Below are 25,345 nucleotides of genomic sequence, written 5' to 3' on the forward strand. Positions count from 1 at the left end.
AACAGGAACCAATAAAATCACTTTAATTTCTGCTTTTCATTTTGAAAGATCATTACAGTATCATTTGTAAAATCCAGCCAGGAAAGATGCCCCAGGACTGCTGAGTCCTGGGGACCACTGAGACGGTCGCCCTAGCACGTGACCGTGGGCGGGCGGGTGGGGGCCGAGCTCCAGCCTGGTGCTGCTTCTTGCTTGCACTCGCCAATTCCGAGCTAAGACAAGCCGGGCTGGGGAGAGGCTCGGGGGGAACCAGGTTCCCCTGTGATGAAGGCACCTGGTAGGGACCAACGTGGGGTGCCAGAACACCCCTCTCCAGTTCCCCCACCCCCAGATTCAGGTTCAGGTCTGTGAGTCCCCAGCAGAGGTCCCGCCTGGACTGACCCCACCCTGGTCTGGAGGGACCAAAGCTGAAAAGTGATGCGTGAACCGTTTTCTTGGAAAGCTTGCGTCCGTGCTCTGGATGAGGGCCAGAGCTGCCGTCCTTCCAGCCACACAGGAACTTGCAGGAGGCGGGAGGGAGGAGGGGAGTGAGGGTTACAGGCCTGAGAGCTAGCTGTTCCAGCCCCGGGGTCAAAGTCTGGGTGAGGGAGGGCTGGCAGGCGTGTGGGGGGGTGTGGAGGTGGGGCGGGCTTATTATTCAAAGACCAAAGACCGGGCTCCAGATCCTTAGCAGCTTAGGCCCTTCCCTGATCCCTCAGGAGGAGGCCCTTCAGGTGAAGTGTGATGGCCCCGGCACTCACAGGGCCGGGGCTCAGAGCAGCATCTCGGGGCGGCCTGTGTGCCAGTTCTTGGCAGGGCTGTTGGTTCCACCGCCCATGTCCCTGGAGCCAGCGGGCACTTCAGCGTGTAGTGGATACGGAGCTACCCCGAGTCCTCCGCCAGTGATGTGAGAAGTCCTAGGGGTCAGTGGTCACTGAGCCGGCGCAGACACTCATGGGCTTTGTTTCTGGAAATGTCTTAACCGTCTGTGCTGGGCTCGGTTCATCATAAACGTCCTTTCTCATCACAAGAGCCCCCCTTCCGGTGCTGATGCAGGGGGTCCCGGCATGAACATGTTACATTTTCCATGAGGCCCATGAAGAGGGAGGGTCCAGGCTCACTCCTTTCATTCTCTCTGGATCATTCTAGAACGATGGGGGAAGTTTAAAAACAAAACCCCTGGGGGCACCATGACTGCACGTATGGGTTGGAGTGGGGGTGGCTGGAGACTCGGGTGGGGATGTAACTCTGCTGGAGGTGGTCCTTGGAACCGTTGTTGACAAGCCTTTTCCTCTGGTCCTGGAAACGGAGGGCCATTCCCCTGCCGAGCGGGTACCGTAGTGAGGACTGCGGGGTGGGCTGGGGGGGACCGCCTCCCACGGGGAGCGGGCTGGTCAGCAGAAGAGCTCCTCACAGATCCTGCGTGTGTCCTCGGGCGCCGTCACCGTGTAGCCCACCGTCCTGGGGTCTGTGAAGATCTCGTGGTCATTCCCGCCCTGTAAAGACATGAGGTGGATGCAGGCACCACCTGGTTTGTCCTGGGCCTCGGCCCCTGCCACCCCAGGGCCTGGGACCACCAGAGAAATGAGGACCCTGCGTTTCACTGGGAGCATCTCTGCAGCTACCATTCCAGGAGAGGAACAACCCGGCACAGTTGCTACCGAGAAGGTTTTTCACCTTCCCTTGAACTGCCTTCAGCTTAGGAACATGTAATTACGCCTGTGCAAGCAATCACGATGTTCCCGAAGACCTGTCTAAGGCTTATTTTTCTATCAAGAAAGCAGGCAGAGTGGGTGACAGGAGTCTCGCCGCTGTCGATTTGCTGTAACCGCACCCATATGTTCCTAACAGGTCACAGGGGAAGGCAGACGGGCCAGAGCTGCGCTGCCCTTGAACGTCCTGGGATGATGGACACGGTCCATTTCTGAGCTGACGCTGGCCACGCGTGTGGCTGGCCTGACAGAGGGGCTGAGTGTGGTTTATTAAGCTTCAACAGGCCCACGTGGCTGGAGCCCGAGCCTGCTGACCTGGGCTCAGATCCTGGTTCTAGCACCAGCGACGGGGGTGCTGCAGGTGGCTCCCCGTCTGTGAAGGGGGGATCGTGGCGGAACCCTGCCTGAGGTGGGGAGGCCCCCGGTGGATGAGCAGTCCTGGGGCAGCCCCCGGGCTCAGCGAGCACGGGGCCCTAGGTTTTCTTGCTTCCCTCGCCCACTATGCCCCCAGGAGTTGAGGGCATGTGTCTGGAGGACCCGGGCATGCCGGGCAGAGGGGGTCCATGACTGTGATACCCCCCCAGAGCCAGCACCGAAACCCCCTCTGCAGTCACACCTGTCTCAGGGAAATGCTGCTTCCACAACCCCCGGCCCTGCCCCTGCTTTCCATCTCATGGAAATTCCTACACTTTCCTTGTAATGGTGGATAAGCAGCCTAACTAAAAAATCTTAAAAAAAAAAAAAAATCTGACAACCTTTTAAACGACTGACACCTGAAATTACAGCTGCTCTCATCTTTGTAAGAACCAGCCACCCCCAAGCAGAAGGCGGAGGTGGTGAGGCTCACAGACCCACGTGGGTCGGCTACTGGGCCCAGGTGGAGCCGCGCTGGGGCAGGTGCATTCCCAGAAGCTGGCCGGGCCTTACGTGGGCCTCACCAATTTATGTCCCATAAGAGGACTCTCGTCATCCAGCCAGCTCCCACTTCATGGCCAACGTCTCCTAAACAAACACATGTGTGGGACTTCCCTGGTGGTCCAGAGGCTAAGATCCCGCGCTCCCAAAGCAGGAGGCCCGGGGTTCGATCCCCGGTCAGGGAACTAGATCCCACAGGCCTCAACTAAGGATGCCGAGTGTTGCAACTAAGACCTGGCGCAGCCAAATAAATAGACGAATAAATATTTAAAAAACAAAACAATAAAACAATTACGTGGGAAACCAACTCTTGCGAGGAAACGCAAGACTCCTCTCAGGCCCGCCCGGGCGTGGGGAAACCAACACGGCGCCCAGCAACAGCTGACGCCAGAGGGAGACCCAGCCCGGCCCCGTCAGACACCCAGCCTCCCCGGGGACACGCTCACCGCGGTGTCACTCAGGCACCCTCGAGGGAGGGCTGAGCTTTCACGGGCAGACCATCAAACCGCGGGCAGCACCCACTACCCGCCAGGCCCGGGCTCGGAAGCTGGAGGGACAGTGGCAACGTCCACCGACGGGCTGCCTTCCAGGCTGGTCTCTGAGACCGACCCAGACGGCTCCGCGGGAGGCTGTGAAGAATGTGGGGAGGGGCCTCCGCGCCGAGGGCCGGGCCGAAGGAAGGGAGGCGACGGAGAAGACAGTGACCGCCCATCCGGGAAAGACTGCCGCTGAGAACCCACTGGGAGGGGCCAGGACGGGAGGACAGGGTCCACGCCAAGTCTCCGGGGAGCCAGGCTTCACATGGTCAGGTTCATGTCGCGAGGGTCCTTCTGGAGAACGGTTGGGGGCGGGGGATGAGGACTCCAACGGGGGAGCAGGAGTCAGGAGGCGCCTGCCACCAGCCAGGGTGCAAGGCGGACGTAAGACACTACCTGGGCAGCAGGACCTCTGGGGTAACCAGGCTCAGGGCCGCCACGCCCGGTCCCCTGGGGAAGGCGTCCCATGTGGGGACAGCTGGGTGCCCCCCAGAGCCTCACTTGGCACGGCCATCCTCCGCCCTGATGGCGGGGGGAGGGGGGGCGGGCAGGTAGGGGAGCTGTCTCTGGACCTGAGTCAGCCCCACTGCGGTATAAGCCACTGGCTTGTAACGAAGCCAAGGTCCAGAGATTCAGATCATCTCTGAAAGCGGAACCGCCTGCAGGCCTCTCCCACCGGGGACCTGGCCTCAGAGCGCAGCGGGCTCCTCCTGGGCGGCACAGACCTCGCCAGCCAGACTCAGAAGGAGGTCGGGAGAAGCAGAACCCCAACACCGAGTTAGTGAGGGCACCGCCCTCGAGAAAAATACGACTTCGGTAGTAACACTTCGGAGGACAGGAAATGGTGGAAATTTCAAAACTGGATTTACATATGCACCGCTGTTACCAGACTCAGCCTCCCCCAAGCGCCAGAACAAAGCTCTGGTTTCCCGGGAGAAGAGGGAGGGAGGGAGGGGGCGGAAGGATGAATAAGCAGTCATGTTTCCGTAGGGGTGAACCTGGCTGGCCCGAAGGAGAGGCCCCGGCTCAGCCCAGGTCGCCCATTAATATTTAATCCCCGAGAGGCCAAGGTCTGGGCTGCAGGTGAGAGGGTTCCAGTGAAACCTGATTATCCTGACGCTGGAGAAGAAGAGGGGGAGCAGGACTCAGCGTCCCGGACCCGGGTTCCTGCGAGCGACAGACTCGATGTGACTCCCAGGGGGTCTGGGCTGCGTGGACACCCGCCACTGCATAGCCGGGCTCTGCGGCTGCACGTGGATGTTTACCCCGGGGAGTGCAACAGGCGCTTGGCAAGTCTCTACTTGTTAGGGGTACAAAGGCCTCCGAGACCAGGGCTCGGCCCAGAGCAGGGACTCGCCCCCTGGCGGCAGGTGACAACCACCGCAGGAGCTTTAAAAATTCGTCAGTAAAACTGGGAAAGAACAAACGATGGGGGGCCAGAGGCCCAGGTAACTGAGAGCTCCCACCTCAGGTATCTCCAGCCACCTGAGGGCCAGGCGCCCGGGGCTCGGGCAGCAGGCCGTGGGTCTGGGGGCTCCCCACCTAACTGCCACATGTGCTGTTGTCCTGGTGTGAGGACTAGCTGCGGGTGAGAGCAATCTCACTTTGCCAACAAAGGTCTGTCTAGTCTATGGTTTTTCCAGTAGTCATTTATGGATGTGAGAGTTGGACTATAAAGAAAGCTGAGTGCCGAAGAATTGATGCTTTTGAACTGTGGTGTTGGAGAAGACTCTTGAGAGTCCCTTGGACAGCAAGATCAAACCAGTCCGTCCTAAAGGAAATCAGTCCTGAATATTCATTGGAAGGACTGGGGCTGAAGCTGAAACTCCAACACTATGGCCACCTGATGCGAAGAACTGACTTACTGGAAAAGACCCTGATGCTGGGAAAGATTGAAGGCGGGAGGAGAAGGGGATGACAGAGGGTGAGCTGGCTGGATGGCATCACTGACTCGATGGACATGAATTTGAGTAAGCTCCAGGAGTTGGTGATGGACAGGGAAGCCTGGTGTGCTGCAGTCCATGGGTCGCAAAGAGTTGGACAAGACTGAGTGACTGACGTGACCACAATCTCAAACAACTTTAATGTTTGAAAATGAATGCCCTTAGAGAATAGTACTAATTTTTTTTTTCTAGAAAAAAGTAAACAGGGTAAAAAGTAATAAGAGCCTGGCACCAGGGACATGAGGTTTTGAAAGGAATCAGGTGACTCCAATGTGCCTCCAGGGCCGAGAACCAGTGGGTTCAGATCTAGTGATGACCAGGTGGCTCAGTGGTAAAGAACCCACCTGCCAACACAGAAGATGCAGGAGATGTGGGTTCGATCCCTGCATCAGGAAGGCCCTCTGGAGGAGGAAATGGCAACCCACTCCAGTATTCCTGCCTGGAAAGCCCCATGGACAGAGGAGCCTGGTGGCCTACAGTCCATGGGGTCACAGAGTCGGACATGACTGAGCAACAGAACATGCACACATAAGATGACCAGGCCAGGGGTGGTGGAAAGCGAGCTGGCTGTTGGGCTGAAGTCCCTGGGTGACTGACCTTCTGATCTGCTGATGGCTCTGGCATACCCCACCCCTGATCCATAAAATGGGGTTCAGAGCTGTGAGGGGTCCTGGCTCAGGAAGCTGATGCTGTGAACACCAGCGCCCCCTGGGGGCCCGCTCCCCCTGAGCAGGAACGCTGGGGCCGGCGGGGGCCACTGCTGCCTCGGGCCTGGTCCAGTCAGCCACCGTCTGGTCCTCTGGACCCGGGAGGCCGTGGATTCTTGTGTCTGGAAGGAAGGCGGGTCCCCGGTGGACACCCGGAACCTGTGGCTCCTCCGAACCCCTAGCTTCTGCTCCTCTCAGGGCGGGCACAGGGGTCTTCTCGGCCGGGCTGAGACCCTCTAATCTTCCCAAGCCCAGCCTCCGGGGGGCTCCGGTCACCCCGCTAACAAAGCCTGCCACCAGCCTCCTGAGACCTGGCCCTTAGACTTCACCAGAGAAAGGAGCCGTGAGTGAGGCGGGTCTGACCCCAGGACACGGTGCTTTCGCTGGGGGTCCAGGAGATGCCTCGAGGTGCTGGGCACAGCGAGGAGGTCCTGACTGCGGCTGAAGACCTACGAGCATCTCGAGGGTGGCTGGGTACCACTCCCAACGGTGATGCGTCATCCGCCCCGGGGGCCCCAGCCTCACACAGCACCCTCAGCCCCAGGGAGCCTTATCCTAACTTCCTTAAAGGCGCTGGCTTCTGGATGCAGGCCAGGCTTGCCCCACTGCCTGCCCTGTTAAGACCTCACTTTGTTCTCGAGCCTTCAGAAGGGGACCCGTGCCCCAGTGGACGGCCCAGGGCACCGAGGCCCAGGAAGAGACAGAGACTCACTTGTGGTCACTGCGCCAGGCTTCTGGGGGCGCAGGTTTGCGTGCTCTCAAGCCCACTGCCCGTCTCCACCACACGGGTTTTAAAGGCAGAGTGATCTCAGTGCTTTGGAAGTGAGGGGAGAGAATGACAAGGGAGGGGCTTCCAGAGCCCACTCAGGGGCTGACCCTCTGTGGGGCCCCTGCCTTTCCCGGCTGCGGTGGGGACAGGGGAGACCCGTGGAAGTGTCTAGCTCAGGGTCTGGCGCTGAGGAAGTACTTGAAAAGTTTCGTCTTCTTCCCTTTTTCAATGAGACAGTTTAAAGTTTTATTTTTCAATAGATAGCACCTTCAGGCAGTTCAGAAATGTAAAGAATAGGATCTGGTCACAGTGGGAAGTCCCTCTCCCATCCTTGCCCCCACCTCCACAGTTAACTCGGGAATTTGTTTCTGGGGTATCTTTTCAGACTCCCCGTGGGCACAGACACACAAACTCGAGGAGAGAGGACTTCTCTGTCTTTAGACAGTAAGACGGCCTGTTACACTGCTCTAGCTGTCTCAGGCTACCTGGCATTGAGCTGTGTTTACTCCATCTCCTCCTGCGAAGGGCGGGGGTCCCAGCTGGGCCGGCCCCTCTCCGCAGCCGTTTCAACACACGGAGGAGAGAACTGTGAGCTGAATTAACCAGAGAGGAACTATGGAGGCAAAGTCCATCAGTGGGTAATGCTCACAAAGGCTTCAGATGTGTTTTCATGCTGCAGCGACTTAAAGTCAAGATGTTTTTTACAAAAAGCATTAAACAAGTAGCACTGTTGGCTGGTAATTCAGGAAGGCTGGGGGTGATGTGACAGCCCCCCAGAGAGCCAGGCAGAGCCTGGGTCATCTTCCCAAGCCCTGGCTGTCTCCCTCCCACAGCAAACTGAGGCCCCCCAAGGCTGGAGCCAGGGCCTTTAACCTGAACTCGGAGCTGGGTTTAGAAGGACACTGGTTGTTGTGATTGCTGGCGAGGATAAGAGGGTTTCCAGCACTGACAAGGGTTTAGAAAAGCAAAGGCCAGCCTCCTACTTCTCCCCTCTGCTCTCTGGAGGTCCTCAGGGTGGGATGGGGGTTGGGGAAGACACGGGGGACCCCATACAATGTCAGATCCCATCAGAGGGAAACTGAGTCTGCTGAGCTTGGCAGGGAAATGGTTTTTCACCCAGTACTCAGCTCAGGTGCCATCTCCCGGGAAGCCAGCAAAAACATTTGCCCAGCACAAAGAAAGAAAACAGTTTTCAAAATGTCTATCACTGAATACGAAAAGATGCTTAAAGCTAGTATCTGAACTGCTCCGAGTGTCAGGATGTTAAGAGATTCAGATGGCTGGGCTGCTAACTCCCATTTCCAGGAAAACCACTGACAAAGAAGATCAGAGAAGAGGGCTAAGGATGACGCAAGAAGGGTTCACCACAGTGTTCGTTACGAGAGCAAAGAGCCACAACCCAAAAGGGCCTCCTAGGGAAATGGGTCAATAGACTGTGCCTAAACGCTAGAATGTTATATGGCCATCAAAAGTCTGTCTTCAAAAAATATTCCCTAACGCGGGGGAAGGAATGAAATATGTTGAGAACAAAAGCAGAAAAGAAACGAAAGAACATGCCAGGTGCCACATTTGGGGTCATGTACAGACATGCAAAAAGGCTGGGCAGCATGTCAGCTGTGACTCACCAATGCCTTCTACTTTCTTCCTCATGCTGTTTCTAGTTTTCTACAGTGAATGCCTATTAATTAAGAATGGGGGGGGGGTACCTCCATTTCACAGTACCCATTTTTTAAAGGTAGGTAAGATTAAAAAAGAAGGTAACTGATACACTACTATGTGTAAAAGAGGTCAGTGGTAAAGACTCCTCCTGCCAAAGCAGGAGACACAGGGATTTCTCAATCCGAGGTTAAGAAAATCCCCTGGAGGAGGAAACGGCAATGCACTAAAGTGCTCTTGCCTGGGAAATCCCACGGACAGAGGGGTCTGGCGGGCTACAGCCCATGGGTCACAGAGTCAGACAGGACTCTGGAGTCCAGGGAGCCTACTCAATGCTCTGTGGTGACCTAAGTGGGAAGGAAATCCAAAAAAGAGGGGATTGTGTATACATATAGCTAATTCACTGCTGTACTGCAGAAAGTAACAAAACATTAAAAAGTGACTATACTCCCGTAAGGGCTTCCCAGGTAGGTCAGCCGGTAAAGAATGCACCTGCAATGCAGGAGACCCCGGTTCAAGTCTTGGGTCGGGAAGATCCTCTGGAGGACGGGATGGCAACCCACTCTGGTATTCTTGCCTGGAGGATCCCTGTGGACAGAGGAGCCTGGCAGGCTATGGTCCATGGGGTCGAAAAGAGTCCAACACGACTGAGTGACGAAACACAGCATATACTCCAATAAAAGTTAAAACAACAATAAACAACAAAACAGACTGATGTGTGGTAATGCAGTGGTTAAACAGAAAACTCTCTAATTCCTATATGAAAAACTCCCCAAAGAAGTCGTTTACTCATTACCTCAAGAAGTGCATTCCACTCTGCAAAGCCCCAACTAAGGACTCAGAGGGCTGTTTACGTAGAGCAAGATGGTCATCGTCACAGAATTATCTGTCCTGGCCCATCTAAGAGCCTGCTTCTCAGACTACAAGGACCGGCTCAAAGCTGGGGGGACGGGGGACGTCTCTGGCCCTCCCTTAAATCCTGGGGGTAGTATCATTTGCTTGCTTTGCCTCAGACAGTGACTTTCTTCCCCAAGGCCTGAATTTAAAAGCACTTCTGCCTCAAAGCATTTCAACAAAAGGAGGTGGTTATAAACCTTTTCTCTCCATCATTGAGAGGCTCACTGATACAGCTCCTGAGAAGCACGGTGTTCACTGGGAACGAGACAGAAGCTTGCCCGCTGGAGAGACGGTCTGTGGACTGGGAACTATACTCACTGAAAAAGTGGGCAGCTGGCTCTCGGGTCACCAGCTCTATCATTAGCTCTGTGACCTTGGGAAGGTTAACCTCGCTGAGACCCAGGTTTATAATTTTTTTCTGGCCACACCACTCAGTTTGTGGGACCTTAGTTCCCCACCCAGGAATTGAACCCAGGCCCGCAGCAGTGGAAGCTCTGAGTCCTAACCGCTGGACTGCCAGGCAAGTCCCCCAGTTATAATTTGGAAAGCAGGACTTGAGACTATACTATCTGGAAGTCCCTTTCCTGCGGGAAGACTAGCACGTGGAGATCTTCCTGAAAAAGGCAGGTCCATGTGGAATGTGCGTGCTAAGTCCGACTCTGCAACACCATGGACTGTAGCCCGCCAGGCTCCTCTGTCCACAGGCTTCTCCAGGCAAGAATACTGGAGTGCATTGCCATTTCCTCCTCCAGGGGATCTTCCCAATCCAGGGATCGAACCTCCATCTCTTACGTCTCTTGCATTGGCAGGCGGGTTCTTTAGCACTAGCACCACCTTGGAAGCCCTCCTCCTGGAACAGACTGTAGTAAAACCGCACAAATCCTGGGTTTTGTGCTGGAGGAATTAAAGACTCCGTCCACGCAGTCTTTCTGTTTCACTGGCTGCTGCAGCTCAGCCACAAAGCCCGAGCCAGGAGGCTGACAGCAGGGTAGCTACCACCCTGGGTGGCCCACGGGGAAGCAGAGGGACACGAGGTGAGAAGGTGAAGCGTGGCGGCCCCGGGCTGGGCAGTGGCCATCGGGGGCGCACCTCCTGGGAGCCTCAATGGCGGCAACGCCTCTCGGTCCAGCCGCGGAGACCTGCCTGTCCTCAGGAGAGCCCCGAGGCTCCGGGGAAATCCCTTCGGCCGGCGCTGGGCTCTCCACACCGGGTTCTGCTCTCAGCCTCCAGTTCAGGTTCAGTCCTGGACTGGGGGTTCCTGACCGTGCCCCCGGGACGGCCCCCTACCCGCTGTGAGTGATGCCTGCATCCGACCCTGCACCTCTCACCTCTCCTGAACATCAGACCTATGAGATTCCCGTTCTGCCACCATTCAGGGCTCCGCGCCTAATCAAGATGAACGCCTCTGGGGGAAAATACGGTGAAAAATAAAAAAGGCAAGGGCTTCGAAACGCAAAGAGAATATGATGACAGCCCCGGGTCTTGTTCTGGAAGGTGCTCAGGCGGGCGACACTCAACACCACACTGAAAGGCTCTATCCTTACCTCCAGGGGCATCAGGTGTCTTGAGCGCAGAGAAGAGGGGGCTCCATCACCCCCACCCCGTAGGACAGAAGCTGCCGCCCAGGGTCAGCCAGGCTGCCGGGTGAAGTGTGCGTGGTGGGGGAGAAAGCCCCTCTGTCTGTCCTTTCCCCCAGCCCAAACTGAACAACGCGACTGCTAACACACTTCCATACTTACCGGCATGGTTTTGTCGCCAAAGAAGTAGATGGTCTTATAGCCGTCCTTCTCCACGTGTCCCAGGCAGTACCTCTTGTCCCAGCCGTCGGGGAAGACGTCGAAGCTGATCTGGCCTCCTGCCGAGCGGGGAGAGAGACACAGGAGCCAGAGATGCAAAGGAGGTTAATGATGTGTCCCTGAAAAAAAGGTGCCCTTCAAGCTAGTCTGTAACTGGAGCCCCAGGGTTGATTTTTATTACCCTGGCTTGCTAATTACCATACTTTAGGAGTAGCTTCTAGGAATTTTTTTTTTAAATAATTGTTGCTATGGTTGTTTTATTTTTAGTTAAGGTATAGATATATACATATATTTTTTGATATGGCTCATTTTTAAAGTCTTTACTGAACTTGTTACAGTGTTGCTCCTGTTTTACATTTTGTTTTTTTGGCCCAGAGGCATGCGGGATCTTAGGTCCCTGACCAGCGATAGAACCTGCCACCCCTGTATTCGAAGATGAAGTCCTAACCACTGGACTACCAGGGAAGTCCCTAGAAATTAATTTTGGCATTATGCATCCCCCGCCCCTGATACCATTTCACTTAAAATCTAAAAATTTGAAGTCTGAAAGAGAGACGCAGCATGCTGACTCAGAGTGAGAACCGCGTCTGCCTCTGCAGGGCAGGCTTAGACGCCGAGGCAGGCCTGCGTGCAAGCGGCCGACAGCCTGCTGCAGCCCTGCCCACCTCCAGCCACACCTCACTCTTGGGGCACCCTGCCAACAGCAAGATGCACCCAGCTTGCTGTGCAGGAAAATGAAAATCCCACGGACGGCGATTTTCCACACAGCTTTCATGGGCAACACAAAACCCTTTCAAGGCTTTCTCAGGACACTTAACAGCCCACCCACTCATCTTTTACACAGAGTCCCTCTGCAGCTCTAGTTCTCTGGCAAGTGTACGCTCGCTTATTAGAGCTGGTGAAAAGACAGGGCTTTAAGAAATGGCTCAACAGCACTGACAGTAGAAACCCGTCTGCTTAAAGCTGGGCGTGTTCCACCTGAGTGCAAGGCGTAGACGCCCGGCGCTGCAGGAGGGCTCTGCATCAGACACAGAAACGGTCACGCTGGCTGGTCACTGTCGGCAGAAGCTGCAGGCACCTAGACAAGTGCCTTCTCCTTTCTGGGCCCTGTTTCTTGATTTTAAAATCAGCCCAAGCGACTTCTAAGGTTCTCTGCTGGTCACACATTACAGGATTTCAGACACATTCGACTTACTTGACCTGACAGGCTCCCTCCGACCCCTGCCCCATCCCATCTCTCTTCTACGGAGTCACCCACGTGCTGTCTCTGGCTCAAAGGTGTGCGGCTAAGTTCTCACTCTTCATCAAATGCACACACGTGCGTGTGCGTGTGTGTGTGTGCTCAGTCATGGACTGTAGCCCGCCAGGCTCCTCTGTCCATGGGATTCTCCAGGCAAGAATGCTGGAGTGGGCAGCCATTCCCTTCTCCAGGAGAGCTTCCCGACCCAGGGACTGAACCTGAGTCTCTTGCGTCTCCTGCCTTGGCAGGCGGATTCTTTACCATGAGAGAGTGCTACCTGGGAAGCCCCTTCATCACACACAGTTCATCAAGCAAGATGCTCTCATTTTTGAGCAGGAGAAGCTTTGGGAGGAAGAATCCTGACGGGTGAGGATTCAGAACCAGCAGCCTGGAGATCATCTCCTAACCTGGCAAGTTGCTGCTACAGTTGATTTTGCAGGATAGTGGTTTTTATTTTTCAAAAATTTATTTTAGGCTCTGCTGTGCAACACGTGGGATTAGTTCCCCAATCAGGGATTGAACCCATGCCCCCGTTTTGGGAGTGCAGTGTCTCAACCACTGGACTGCCAGGGAAGTCCCAGGTGAGTGCTTTCCCCCTTATGGACGGGCCACCCGTAAAATCCTGCTGCTCATCAGCAAACTGAGCACTGAGTCCAAGTTCAAGACTGAGTCCAAGTTCAAGAGCACACCCCACAGCCACCTCCCAGCACGAACCCCTCGGACGTATGGTACCTATGGAAAACGTGAGGCCTTTCCCCGCAAACTCTTTTCGCAGGTCCTCCACGAACTTTTGTCTTATCTTTTCTTTCTGAGGAAGACAAAAAGATACCGAGAGTCTAGTGCAGTGGACAGCGGCATTCTTGGCCACATAGAGGCACACCACGTGTTTGCACACCCGGGCTATGTCAGGAAGACTCACCTGATCGAGCTCGTAGAACTCAATGCGTTCTTCCTGGCTGCAGCTTCTTCCGATCGGCGACACGTTCAGCATCCCATTACGGAACTCTATGAAAGTGCCCCTGGGCGGGAGGGGAAGGGGAGAGGAGTCCCAGAGACACATTTGAGCAACACGGCAGAAGGACAGACGGGCTAAGAGGTGGGCAATTCCATAGGCAGAGGCGGGTGTGATCAACATGTGGAGGAGCTGTGCTGGGCCATGGCCCATCACCAGCCCCACGTGGCCCGTGAGTCCTGAGCTGTGGCTGATCCAATTGGAGAAGAACATTTAGAGATTTCATGTGAAAGAGTGTAATCCTCACTAATAATGCTTGACTTATCTTTTAAAACATTTACTTATTTGGCTGAGCTGGGTCTTAGTTACAGCATGAGGGACCTAGTGCCCTGACCAGGGATCGAACGCAGCCCCCTGCATCGGGAGCGCGTAGTCTTAGCCACTGGACCACCAGGGAGGTCCCAATGATGCTTTACATTGACTATATTTGACTTGACTGTATTTTGGATATATTCAGTTAAATAAAGCATATTAAAACTAATTTCCCTTGTTCCTTTCTTTCCTAAAAAACAAAAAACCCAGCACCGCAGAAAGCTCAAAAACTGTATTACATTTCAGCTGGACAGTGCTGCTCTTGGGCAGAGACTGTTAGAGTGAGCAAAGCGCTACGGAGACAATGACGAGCTCTCAGGCTCCCCGAGGGGCCTGAGCATCTACCCAGGCGCCTCGGCCAGGGAGCCTGTGAAATGCTGCTTTTCACCAAGCGAACTGACGCAGGAAACGCTGCCGAGATCTCAGGCGAGCTCAGTAAAGCTTCTGTGAGGCCGAGCGCCAGGCGTGGGGCTGGGACCAGATTCCAGGCCAAGGCAGGCCAGTTTACCAGGTGAGCCTGGGCACCGCTCTGAGCCTCAGAAGGGGGCTAAGGGCACTCACTCTAAGCCCCCAAAGGAGCTCCTGAAATCTTTATGTAAAAGTACTTTGCTAACTGAGTAGCAATGAATACTCAATCAAGGAAAGTGAAAATAGCAAAATCTCCCTCACGGGACCCTCCCCTGCTGTGCTCCACTTGCAGAGAGAGAGGCAAGCATGTGTGCGCCGGAGACACTGCTCCAACCCCCGCCCAGCTGTCCTGGACTCTGTACAGCCCAGCCGGTCCCCCGCACCGTCTACATGTACACGAGGGCCCAGGGGCAACGGTTATCATTCGTGGGGGATCCTAGGCCTGTGGGTCCTAAACTGTCAGAAAAAGAGCTCCATTGTTTCCCCAGCTCAAGGACACATTATTACTCTCATTCCCAAGGCAGGGAGGGCGGCTGATGCATTGCTGAACGGCTTCTAACACCAGGACTCAGGCGGTTGATCAAGCATGCACTTCCCCCTTGAAGATCTGGACTATCTGCTGTTTCATGCACCTGCCCGCTCTAAGTGGGGCACAGAGTGAGGCCCACGAGAAACGTGGGCAAACGCTGCTCAAAGAGGGTCTCGGCTCTGCCTCCTGAATCCACCGGGAACCTTGGACTAATGCAGAGTCGCAACTCTGCACGCTGGTCTCTCTCACTAGACGACATTTTCTCTGAGAACGGGAGTGGATGTTACCCTCTTTTTATTTTCCCTTAACGCTTAGCCCAAAGTAAAGACTGAATTGACCTGGGATACCTTCTACAACGGAGAATTTCTAACTTATGCAAAAGTCAACACCGCAGGGTAGCGAACGCTCATAGGTCACCTCCCAGTTCCAACGAAAATGGACCTGAGGGCCCGCCTGTCTCATCCACCCTGCTTCCTGGGACAGATGAGAAAAGACGAGAAAACCAAAAGCCCCGCCCTCTGAGAGGAGGAGCTGAGCAGGGCCACCTGATTCAGGAATTCAGTCTTGAAAGTGCAGCATGTCTTGAAATTTAATTGCCGTTTAAGAAATGTTTCACCTCCTAATCACTAGGGTGTCACAGATCAAGTGCAGAAAACAGAAGAAAATGAAAAGTATTTCAAAGAAACCACCTGTAACCTCATTATCCAGAGACAGCCACCATTAGCATCCAGTCTGTTTCCTGCCACTCTTTCAATTGTGGGCATGTGTGCATGTTACTGTTATTATTTAAAAATGAGAATTGAGATGATCAGTGTTCAGAGCAAGAGGTAGGTTCATAAATCGATGTCTAGAGAAGCCAGAAAAATGAGATAAACGGCCTGTGAAAGGCTGGAGATGGTGGTGGGGGCAGGGGTCAGCACTGCCCGTGCCCACCCAGCTGCTGCCATGCTGAGGGTGGGCATTGACCTATTGGGTCTTCAGATGCAACAGAAGCCAGAAGCCCAGACATTTAAAATCAGACTTTTAAATGACAGCACTGGGACTTCCCCAGTGGTCCAGTGGTTAAGAATCCACCCGCCAAGGGGGGGGGACACAGTTCGATCCCTGGTCTGGGAAGATTCCACATGCTTTGGAGCAACTAAGCCCGGGAACTCTAGAGCACAGTGCTCTGCAACAAGACGCCACGGCACTGCAATTGGAGTAGGCTCCGCTCGCCACAACTAGAAAAAACCCATGCGTTGCAGCAAAGACCCAGCACAGCCAAAAATAAATGAATGAATGAATGGATAAAAATAAAAAACGATAGCACTTAATTCAGATTGTATTGAACAGCAGGGGCCAAGCGAACTTGGCTCTGGGGGGGATTTGGCTTAGGGGCCTCTAGTTTTGAGCCCCCAGCTGGGGCTGATGCTTTTCCCACGCTGCTGGGTCACAGGCAGGTGCCTTGACCGGCAGCCTTTGAAAGCATCGAGCTTTCAATTCCTGTCATGTGGACACGCCATCATTTACATAGTCATTCGTCCACTGCTGGCCTCGCAGAAGGTTGCCGGTGACCCCTGGTAAGCACTGCGCTGCGGAGTTAACTAAGCCCTAACCCGCCAGAGGATGTGACGCCATATTCCAGTGGCGCCTCGTTGCTAGGAGCAAACCCACCTCTTCTTCGGGAGCTTGATTTTCGAGATGTAGCTCAGACAGTAGTTGATTAAATCCTGGATTAGGGCTTCACCCAGGTGACCTTGAATATTCTAGATAAAGAAAAGGCTGATGTTACTTGACACAGCAGGCGATGTTTTCAAAACGGCTTTCCAGCCAAGCCAGGTCTTCAGCCACGTGGGCTGAAGGTCGGTCACCTGGCGGGGGTGGACGACACCCACACTGCCTTTCTCCTCTTCCTTTTATTTGCTGAAAACATCGGGCAAACCATAAAGGGCTACAGTCAAAACCATTTCCTACTTCATTACTCAAGATTTTTATGTTCGTTATCTCTCAAAGTGCTTCCTGGAAGCCCCCAAAGAGTTTATCATTGCTACTTTTATTCCATTAAAATATCTGCAGAGATGGATAGAAAACATATTTGTTTCACTTCGGTTTCCTCTTCTTTCTGAACAGAATGATCCTAATGGTAATAAGAGCTACACAGGACTGCGTAAAAAATGTCTGTAGCAAGCAGCCTGCACTGGTCTCTGCTATCGTAACAGAAATATTAGATTAATTACCCTTAAAAAGCAATTATAAAAATTAAGTTAGCAATTTGGAATGTGTAATCGTCACATGGTTCAACACGTAAAAAATGAGGGTGAAGATTCACTACCACTCAGCCCCCGGAGGCATTCAAGTACCTTTCCAGAAAACATCTGACTAGTAGTCTTTCGTAGTCTGGATACTTGCAAACCTACCTGTTTACACAAGAGTTTCCCATCTCTGTATGCTACCAAGCCATTTTCTGGAAACACGTAATCATATTTTTTAATAACTGCCAACAAAACAAAAGACACTTTAGAATGGAATGAATTGAACCCTGTGTTTCTATTTCTTTATTAACACATGGCCAACAAAACTGCTAAACTCCAGTACTGACCTATCTTAACAGATTGGGAGGGTGGAATAAAGCTCCTTAAAAGTTTTTTTAAAAGGCCCTTTGTTATCAATTTAACAGATGACGACTAGGCTGCAGACTGAAGAGTTGGTGGTGGGTCACTGCGTGTCTCTGCCTTCCTCCTGTTTATTTGTAAAGGCAAGTTGAAGGCAACGATGGCTCCCAAACCCCGCTGGAACCTGCGTCATCTGAACAGTGAGGAAAATCTGCTGAATTTGAGGCTATGCTCCCGGCATTTCTGAATCAGAACCTGCAGGGCCAGGTTAAGAATCAGAAGATTTTTTTTAAAAAAGCTCTTCAGGTGATTCTTAAGACCACCCACATCAATCTTGCCTGCGTTCATCCTAAGTCATTTCAGTTATCTCTGTGTGACCCCATGGACTGTAGCCCACCAGGCTCCTCTGTCCACAGGGATTCTCCAGGCAAGAATACTAGAGTGGGTTGCCATTCCCTCGGATCTTCCCCATCCAGGAACTGAACCCACATTTCTTGCATTGGAGGCAGATTCTTTACTGCTGAGCCACAGGGGAAGCCCGTATCAATCTGGATGGTCTCAGACTTCAGGCGCTTGTTACAGTGCAGATTCCCAGGCACGGTGTGTTGGGTGGGGGCCAAGCTCTGCATTTGAACGAGGTCCCCAGGTGATTCTCATACAGGTGGGTCTTTCAGTTTCTTCTGGCTCGTGACTGTTTTGAATCACACAGTGGAAACACAGTGTGTGTGTTTCCACTCACACTCTGAAAGGTAACACACTGTCCTACACTGACAAAACCTCTCTGAGCCTGTGGTTAAATACCTGATCAGAGGCATAAAGGGCAATCAGGACCAGGTAACAGGGTCTTAATGTACCCCATTATGTTGTTTATACGGGCTTCCCAGGTGGGCTCCGTGGTAGAGAATCCGCCTGTCAGTGCAGGAGACTCAGGGTTGATCCCTGGATCGGGAAGATCCCCTACAGAAGGAAATGGCAACCCACTCCGGTATTCTTACCTGAGAAATCCCATGGACAGAGCAGCCTGGCGGGCTACAGTCCACGGGGTCACAAAGAGTCGGACATGACTGAGCGACTAAATTAAACAACATGTTTTTTATAGCATTTCTAAACAGAGCACCTACAAGGACAGTTAGTGTAAGAGGAACAGAGAGCTTCTGTTTTGGGCTGCACCCCAAGACATGCGGGATCTTAGTTCCCCAACTAGGGACTCGAACCCACGACCCCTGCAGCCGAAGCATGGAGTCTGAACCACTGGGACCATCAAGGAAGCCCAGAACAGAGGGCTTTAAAGGGACCGCATAGACTACTCTTTCAGTAACCGGTCTGGTACATACACCCCACACAGATTTGCACTGGAAGGTATTACATCTCGAGGAGTGGTTCTCAACCGGGGGTGACGCTGCCCCGGGGGACATCTCCGGTGTCTGGAGGCGCGTGTGGTTGTCATCCTGGGCGAGGGGGCGCCGCTGGCATCAAGTGAGCAGAGGCCGAGGATGCCGCTCAGCAGCATCCTGCGCACCGGACAACAGAGAGTTCCTGGCCCCACATGTCATTGGTGCCAAAGAGAAAGCTCAGGCTCTCTAGGTCTCCACCCACTGTTTCTCACAGGCACCCCAGTGGCCCCGGGGCCATGAAGATGAATAATCCGTAGTCCCAGTCTTCAAGACAGACATAAGCAGACAGTCTCCAATATTCAGCGCTACATAAAACATAAGCAGCCCTAGAATCTCCCGAAGGCAGTTGCTGAAGTATGATTCCCGGCCCCACGGACCTACTGAGTCAGTCTCCAGCTTCCTGAGGTCCGGGGCTCTGGATTCTGGTTCCCTAGGTGGGGGAGGAGCCTGGGTAACTCCGGGAAGCACTGCGATAGGACAACGGAGGTGGGCGTGAAGACCCACAGGACCCCTCAACACCCAGGTGAGCACGATGTCCGGATGGTGCCTGAACTGAAGCCAGGAAGGCAGTTAAAGGATATCAGCAAGGATTCCAGGCCGAGACACACACCCACGTTTCTAGGTCCCTCTGTCCACGTGTCTGAGTACCAACTGCTTCACCAGCAGCTCCAGAGATGTATGTATAGGATTAAAAAAAGAGAGAAAAACTAAGGGCAGAGAAAATGTTCCCCCAACAAGGAAGCAGGAAGGCTGCCCCACAGGCAGGAGGGTTCAGGGCTGTAACCACAACACTAAGTGGCGATGGGTCCCGATAACCTCACAAGAAGTTACTCTTTGACCAAACCTAATGAGCAACGCAGAGCCTACCGTCATCTCCCAGTTGCTCCTGTACTTTCTCAAAGTCCGACCCACCGACAACGCCAATTTTGATCTTCTGCCTCAGTTTTTGCAGAAAGCAATCCATGTCTTCGGTAATTTTCTGCATTTCAAAAGGAAAATAGTCAGGAGACATGCAGGAATCGGGAGATTAAGACCCCCAAGAGTAGCACAATCTTTACTCTCATACTTGGCTATCTGCTTCTGCATCTACAGGTAAGACCAACTGTTTGGCTGTGCTTCTGGGACATTGGGGGAGTCCCTGCTGGCTCAGATGGTAAAGAGTCTGCCTGCAATGCAGGAGACCCGAGTTTGATCGTTGGGTTGGGAAGATCCCCTGCAGAAGGAAATGGCAACCCACTCCAGTATTCTTGCCTGGAGAATCCCGTGGATGGAGGAGCCTGGTGGGCTACAGTCCATGGGGTCACAACGAGTCAGACACAACTGAGTGACTTCACTTTCACTTTGGGACATCAAGTTTATCAGAAAAAAAAAACTTGTTAAATTAAAAATTTTACCTGTCTTAAAACACACAAATAATACAGTAACAGCTGTTATGTTTTGCTCCAGCTTTTTTTTTTCCTGTGCATTTATACACTTGCCTGTAGGCATATACATAAAAAGGCTCTACTTTTTGAAACATTCTTTTTGGACTCATTCTATGTCTTGCACAATGACTTGCTTTCTCAGTATTAAGTTGTGCTGATTTTTCCAGAATGCACATAGATCCATTCCTTTAAAATGCTACACTGTATTGCATTTATGGATTCAAGTTGTTGCTAATTCCAACTAGTGTGCTAATTCAAAATAAATTTTAAACTGAGATGAAGCAGATATCCCTGTGTTAGGGCAAACCACAAAGTATCTTTTAAACCCTTGTTTCATTGCTGCTGGCAATCTTAATCGTACACTTACATGGACACTTATCTTCATAAATAAAGCTGTGACTGTACACTTATCTTCACAAATAAAACTACCAGAAACTAAAAGCAAAAAAATCCACTTAACTCCAGTACAAAAACATCTAGAGTTCAATCTTCTCTTTTTCTTTAGAAGGCATTATTTTAAGAGTAGTACATGCATATGGTTAATAAAATTGTGCAGAAGGGCTTCTAAGAGAGTGCAATCTTTTCCACATCTTCTGGTGGAATCTTGACCTAGTGAACAGTCTAGGGGCCTCTGAGTCAGTGACCGAAAATGGGCCCCAGAGGCCCCCCCACGCGTTGATCTCAGACATGAGGTCAGAATGGGAGGAAGTGGGGAAGATTCCTGTGATTGCAGAACATTAAAAATGCAACACTCACAACAAACATGACACTTCCACCTTCACACAGAAGCCAAAGGGTACCATTTATTTTTATCTGGATCCTTGTGAGCACTGATGAGCTGAATGGTCTGGCAGGTCAGCCAGAAGACATGCTCAACATGCATGGGTCAGAGAGGCACCTTCTCCCTTACAGATGGCAGCAAATATTTCTCGACAGGAAATAAGACCCAGCTGCTTCTGACCACAATCGAGCATCTCTGCTAGCCCCCACCACAGGAGAGAGATATGGAGGAAAGTAACCACACAGCAAAACTGTTGCCATGTTTCTTTTCGTGTGTGGGGGCACGGAGAGGCCTTTTTTCCATTTATTTAAATATATTAAAAAATTTTTTTTTACAATGTTGTATTGATTTCTACCATACAATGCAAGTCAGCCATAATTACACATCCACCGCCTCCCTCTCCTCCAGGTCATCAGAGTGCCAACTTCTCACCAGCTATCCATCTTGTTTATATGCTGTTGCTACTTTCTCCATTCATCCCATGCTCTCCCTCCCCCAGTGTCCACAAGTCCATTCTCTGTAATATCTGCGTCTTCATTCCTTCCCTGCAAACAGGCTCATCAATACCACTTTTTTAGATTCCATATAGACCCATTAATATATCTGTTTTTCTCTTTCTGCCTCTCTTCACTATGTATAACAGGTTCTAGGTTCATCCACCTCACTAGAACTGACTCAAATTCGTTCTTTTTTTAATGACTGAGTAATAGTCCTTTGTATATATGTATCCCAGCTTCTTTATCCATTCATCTGTCAACGAACATCTAGGTCGCTTCCGTGTCCTGGCTGTTGTAAACAGTGTTGCTATGAACACTGGGACACATATGTGTTTTTCTATTATGGTTTTCTCAGGGTATATGCCCAGGAGTAGGGTTGCTGGATCATATGGTAGATTTATTTCTAGTTTTGTCTCCATACTGGTCTCCATAATGGCTGTATTAGTTTATACTCCCACTAACAGTGTAGGAAGTGAAAGTGAAGTGAAAGTCGCTCAGTCGTGTTTGAGTCTTTGCGACCACATGGACTATACATATACAGTCCATGGAATTCTCCAGGCCAGAATACTGGAGTGGGTAGATGCTCCCTTCTCCAGGGTATCTTCTCAAGCCAGGGATCGAACCCAGGTCTCCTGCATTGTAGGTGGATTCTTTACCAGCTGAGCCACCAGGGAAGCCCAAGAATACCAGAGTAGGTAGCGTTTCCATTCTCCAACGAATCTTCCTGACTGAGGAATTGAACCAGGGTCTCCTGCACTGCAGGCGGAGTCTTTACCAGCTGAGCTACCAGAGAAGCCCTAACAGAGTAGGGGGGTTCCCTTTTCTCCACACCCTCTCCAGCATTTATTGTTTGTAGATTTTTTTGAGGATGGCCATTCTGACTGGTGTGAGGCAATACCTCATTGTAGTTTGGATTTGGATTTCTCTAATAATGAGTGATGTTGAGCATCTTTTCATGTGTTTATTGGCCATCTGTCTGTCTTCTCTGGAGAAATATCTGTTGAGGTCTTCTGCCCAATTTTTGATTGGGTCATAATGTTTCTAAATAACTCTTGTGATAAATTCAAGGAATTCTTTATAAGTCATCCCAGACAAAACAAAACACAAGGAGCCCCAAACTTGGAATTAATGTGAAAAAAAAAAATTATAGAAGACTTCTCAGGGATAATTAAGGAAAATTAAGGAGCAGAGGAAGAGTCAGAAAACCAGGCCTGCGGGCCAGAACCAACCCTCTGCTTGTTTCTGTACAGTGACTGCAACAGTGACATCCATTCACCTCTGTGGTGTCTGCAACCATGACTACCGGGGTGAGCAGCTGTGCAAGCCTCAACCATTTCCCACCTCCTGCGGCCGGGCTGGGGGAGTTCAGATGCTCGACTGTGGCCACAAGCAGCTTTTTACAGAGCAAAGTTTGCTGGCCCCTGTATAAAATCACTTTAGGGCACTGCTGATCGTTTCCTGAGGTGTGATCACGAGGTTGTGCTTACAACAGCGGTCCCTGTCCTCAAGAGCTGCAGGTGTAAATATTCAGGGGTGAAGTACCATTACGACTACAGCTTTGGAAGTGATACAGCAAAGATTAAAAAAAGAGAGTGAGGACTTCCCTGGTGGTAGAGTGGATAAGAGTCCACCTGCAGGAGACACGGGTTCGATCCCTGATCTGGGAAGAGTCCGCATGCTGTGGGGCAACTGAGCCCATGCACCCCAACCATTGAGCCCACGCACGGCAACTGTTCAGCCCATGCGCCTAGAGCCTGTGCTCCGCAAAGAGCCACCCCAAAGTCAGGGCGCGCCAAGAAAAAGTAGCCCCTGCTCGCGGCAACTACAGAAAGCCTGAGGGCAGCAACAAAGATCCAATGTGGCCAAAAATAAACCAATTTAAAAAAAATACCAATCATTGTTGAATCTAAGTGATGTGAATATGGTTCTTCTGGGTGCTGTTTTTTTTCCCCAGCGATTCTGTACGTTTGAAGCTTTTCATGAGAGAAAGCTGGAAAACAGTCCACCCAGGTTTATGCCCTGCTTCTCTTTGCAGGCTTCTAAGTCTCAACTGCTTTTAGATGCAATGGCATTTCTCAGGAAAGCTCTCAGAACAGCAACGTTCTACTAGCACACTAAAATGCGCAAAGCTCTGGACGCCACTGGTTAGATTTTACCTGATTAGGTCATATCCTGTTTCAGCAGCTGCAAGAAAAGATAATCCATTTGATTGCTTTCGGATTGCCTTGTGCTTATCAGTATTTGAGAATGCTGTTTATTGAGGAAGGGAAAGGTTGTATAATGCAGATCTGTTGCTAAATTAGCTTTATTTTTTACCTGGAGCACCCAGTGCATAAAACTTAGATTTTTTTTTTAAGTGTAAAAATCATGTTCACCAAAGAAACGTTTCATATGTTTCAAGGGAATACACTGCAGGTTGCCTGGTTTTGCTGCTATTTCATACTTTGTGCTTATATTTCCTGATTCCTACAGGGAATCAGAAGCACATTCCTGAATGGCACACCTAGTAACCAGAACAGCCTCCACCTTGAAGCCTTGGCAGAAAATGGCAAACTTAGCAAATAACAATACTCTGAGGCCCAGAGACTTGCATCAGATCTTGTACGGAAACCAAGGTCATGGTTTCACTGTGTCTGTTTCCTAATTTAAAATGGAAATAACTACCCTACTTGGGATGAAAGAGGGAGAAAGGTTAAGAGGCTCTAATGATATTGTGTAAAAAACCTTGGAATGTAAACCCAAGATCACTACAACCAAAGAGCCAAACTGAGCAGCACTTTTACTGGAACACAGCTACAGTGTCTACGTATGATCGATGGCTGCTTTTGCATTAACGTTGAGTAGTTACTACTGACCATATGGTGGGCAAACACCTAAGTATTTGCTACCTGGCCCTTTACAAACAATGAATTACTGACCTTGGCTCTGAACCGCTATGGGTTTTTAACTTACAAGTGTGCGTGGACTGTGGAATCTCAGAGTCAAAAAGGGCCTTTGGAGAACTTGCAATTGAGTATCATCACTAGATACATAGCACTTGTGGCTCAGAAAGGTAAAATGATGCGGCTAAGATCACATACATTCCGTGTGAATTCCAGAGCGCACCCACCACTGCTACCATCCAGCTGGAACCAAGCAGGGTAGAGACAGAACTCGAAGACAGCGAGGCCACTTGGAACCAGTGCCAAGTTTGAACGGCCGCTGTTCAGTGACTGATTCGTGCCAGAGGGAGGTCAGAGTGAGCGACATCACAAAATCTGTGCCCATGGCAACAAAACCTGGAAAAGAGAAGTTTCCAGGAGTCCAAGGACACTCCCAACAGACAGCCTGTAGCAATCTAGGTCTTATCCATCACCCCACTCCACCGCAGGGCTGGAGGAGGCAGTGGTGGTGGTGGCTAATACTAATTGAGTATTATTGAACCCAGTATTATTGAACCCATTTGCAAGATGCTTTCATGAACTTATATGATTTCATTCGACCCACCCCCACAAACACCTCAAGGAACAGGTCACCTCCCCACTTAAGGCCATAGATATTGAGGTTAAGTGACTTGCTCAAGGTCCCATAGTTGTCAGGAGGTAAAGCTGAGACTCTACTAGGCCTGTCTGACCTGGAAATCTGTCTTTCACATCAAGCTACAGGCACAGACCACAGGGATACGTCTGAGAAGAGCACACAAGCTGGTAAAGGGGCTGAGCTGGGTTTCACACCCAGGGCTGACGGTGAGAGTCCAGAATTGCGTTTTCCAAGCCAACACAAGTTCCTTGCTCTCTTAGAGTTTTTCGGCCTGTCCCATCTCTCCGAGCACCCTGGGGTCTTGAAGATCTGGTTAGGGCTTCCGTCTCAGCCCTCCAGGGAACACAGCAGAGTTCAGTCGCTCCAAGGGAGGTGGGCGGTCCCTAGCCGCCCCAGATTGCCTACCTGGGCGGTCGTTAGCCCCGTCTGGGAGCAGTAGGGGGCTCTGAACCGGCTACCACCGGGCGCCTCTTACCTGCCGCGGGGCCGTCAGGGTCCCGTCCACGTCGAAGAGGCAGAGCGCTGGACCGGGCGCAGCCATGACCCTAGTTTCCACGCGCACCAAACAGGACTCGCTGGCACTTGGAACCCTGCCCGGAACTTCCGGGTCCGGCCCCCGTGCCGTAGGGCACGTCGGGAGGAGGAGAATCCACTCCCACAATGCCGGCGACTAGCGGCACTGGGATGTGCTCTGGACTACAGATCCCAGAATGCAACGCGTCGCTGTC

At 51.8% G+C, this 25,345-nt stretch overlaps 1 protein-coding gene across 2 annotated transcripts; it reads right to left on the minus strand.

The window, feature by feature from the left end:
• PMM2 (phosphomannomutase 2) lies at nt 1–25,249 on the minus strand. 2 transcript variants are annotated; one of them, XM_043456444.1, is made up of 9 exons: nt 25,093–25,213; nt 24,179–24,376; nt 19,264–19,375; nt 16,808–16,884; nt 16,065–16,156; nt 13,070–13,169; nt 12,883–12,958; nt 10,854–10,969; nt 1–1,475 (listed from the first exon to the last, which is right to left on the minus strand). In XM_043456444.1, exons 3-9 carry the CDS (start codon nt 19,358–19,360, stop codon nt 1,374–1,376), a joined length of 660 nt encoding a protein of 219 aa, XP_043312379.1. In that variant the 5' UTR covers nt 19,361–19,375; nt 24,179–24,376; nt 25,093–25,213; the 3' UTR covers nt 1–1,373. The 2 variants fall into 2 exon arrangements, with proteins under 2 accessions (XP_043312379.1, XP_043312378.1); XM_043456443.1 differs by lacking the exon at nt 24,179–24,376 and having other exon boundaries at nt 25,093–25,249.
• Nucleotides 25,250–25,345: the final 96 nt, after the last annotated feature.

The sequence above is a fragment of the Cervus canadensis genome, chromosome 32, assembly GCF_019320065.1.
Source record: "Cervus canadensis isolate Bull #8, Minnesota chromosome 32, ASM1932006v1, whole genome shotgun sequence".
Taxonomy (NCBI): domain Eukaryota; kingdom Metazoa; phylum Chordata; class Mammalia; order Artiodactyla; family Cervidae; genus Cervus; species Cervus canadensis.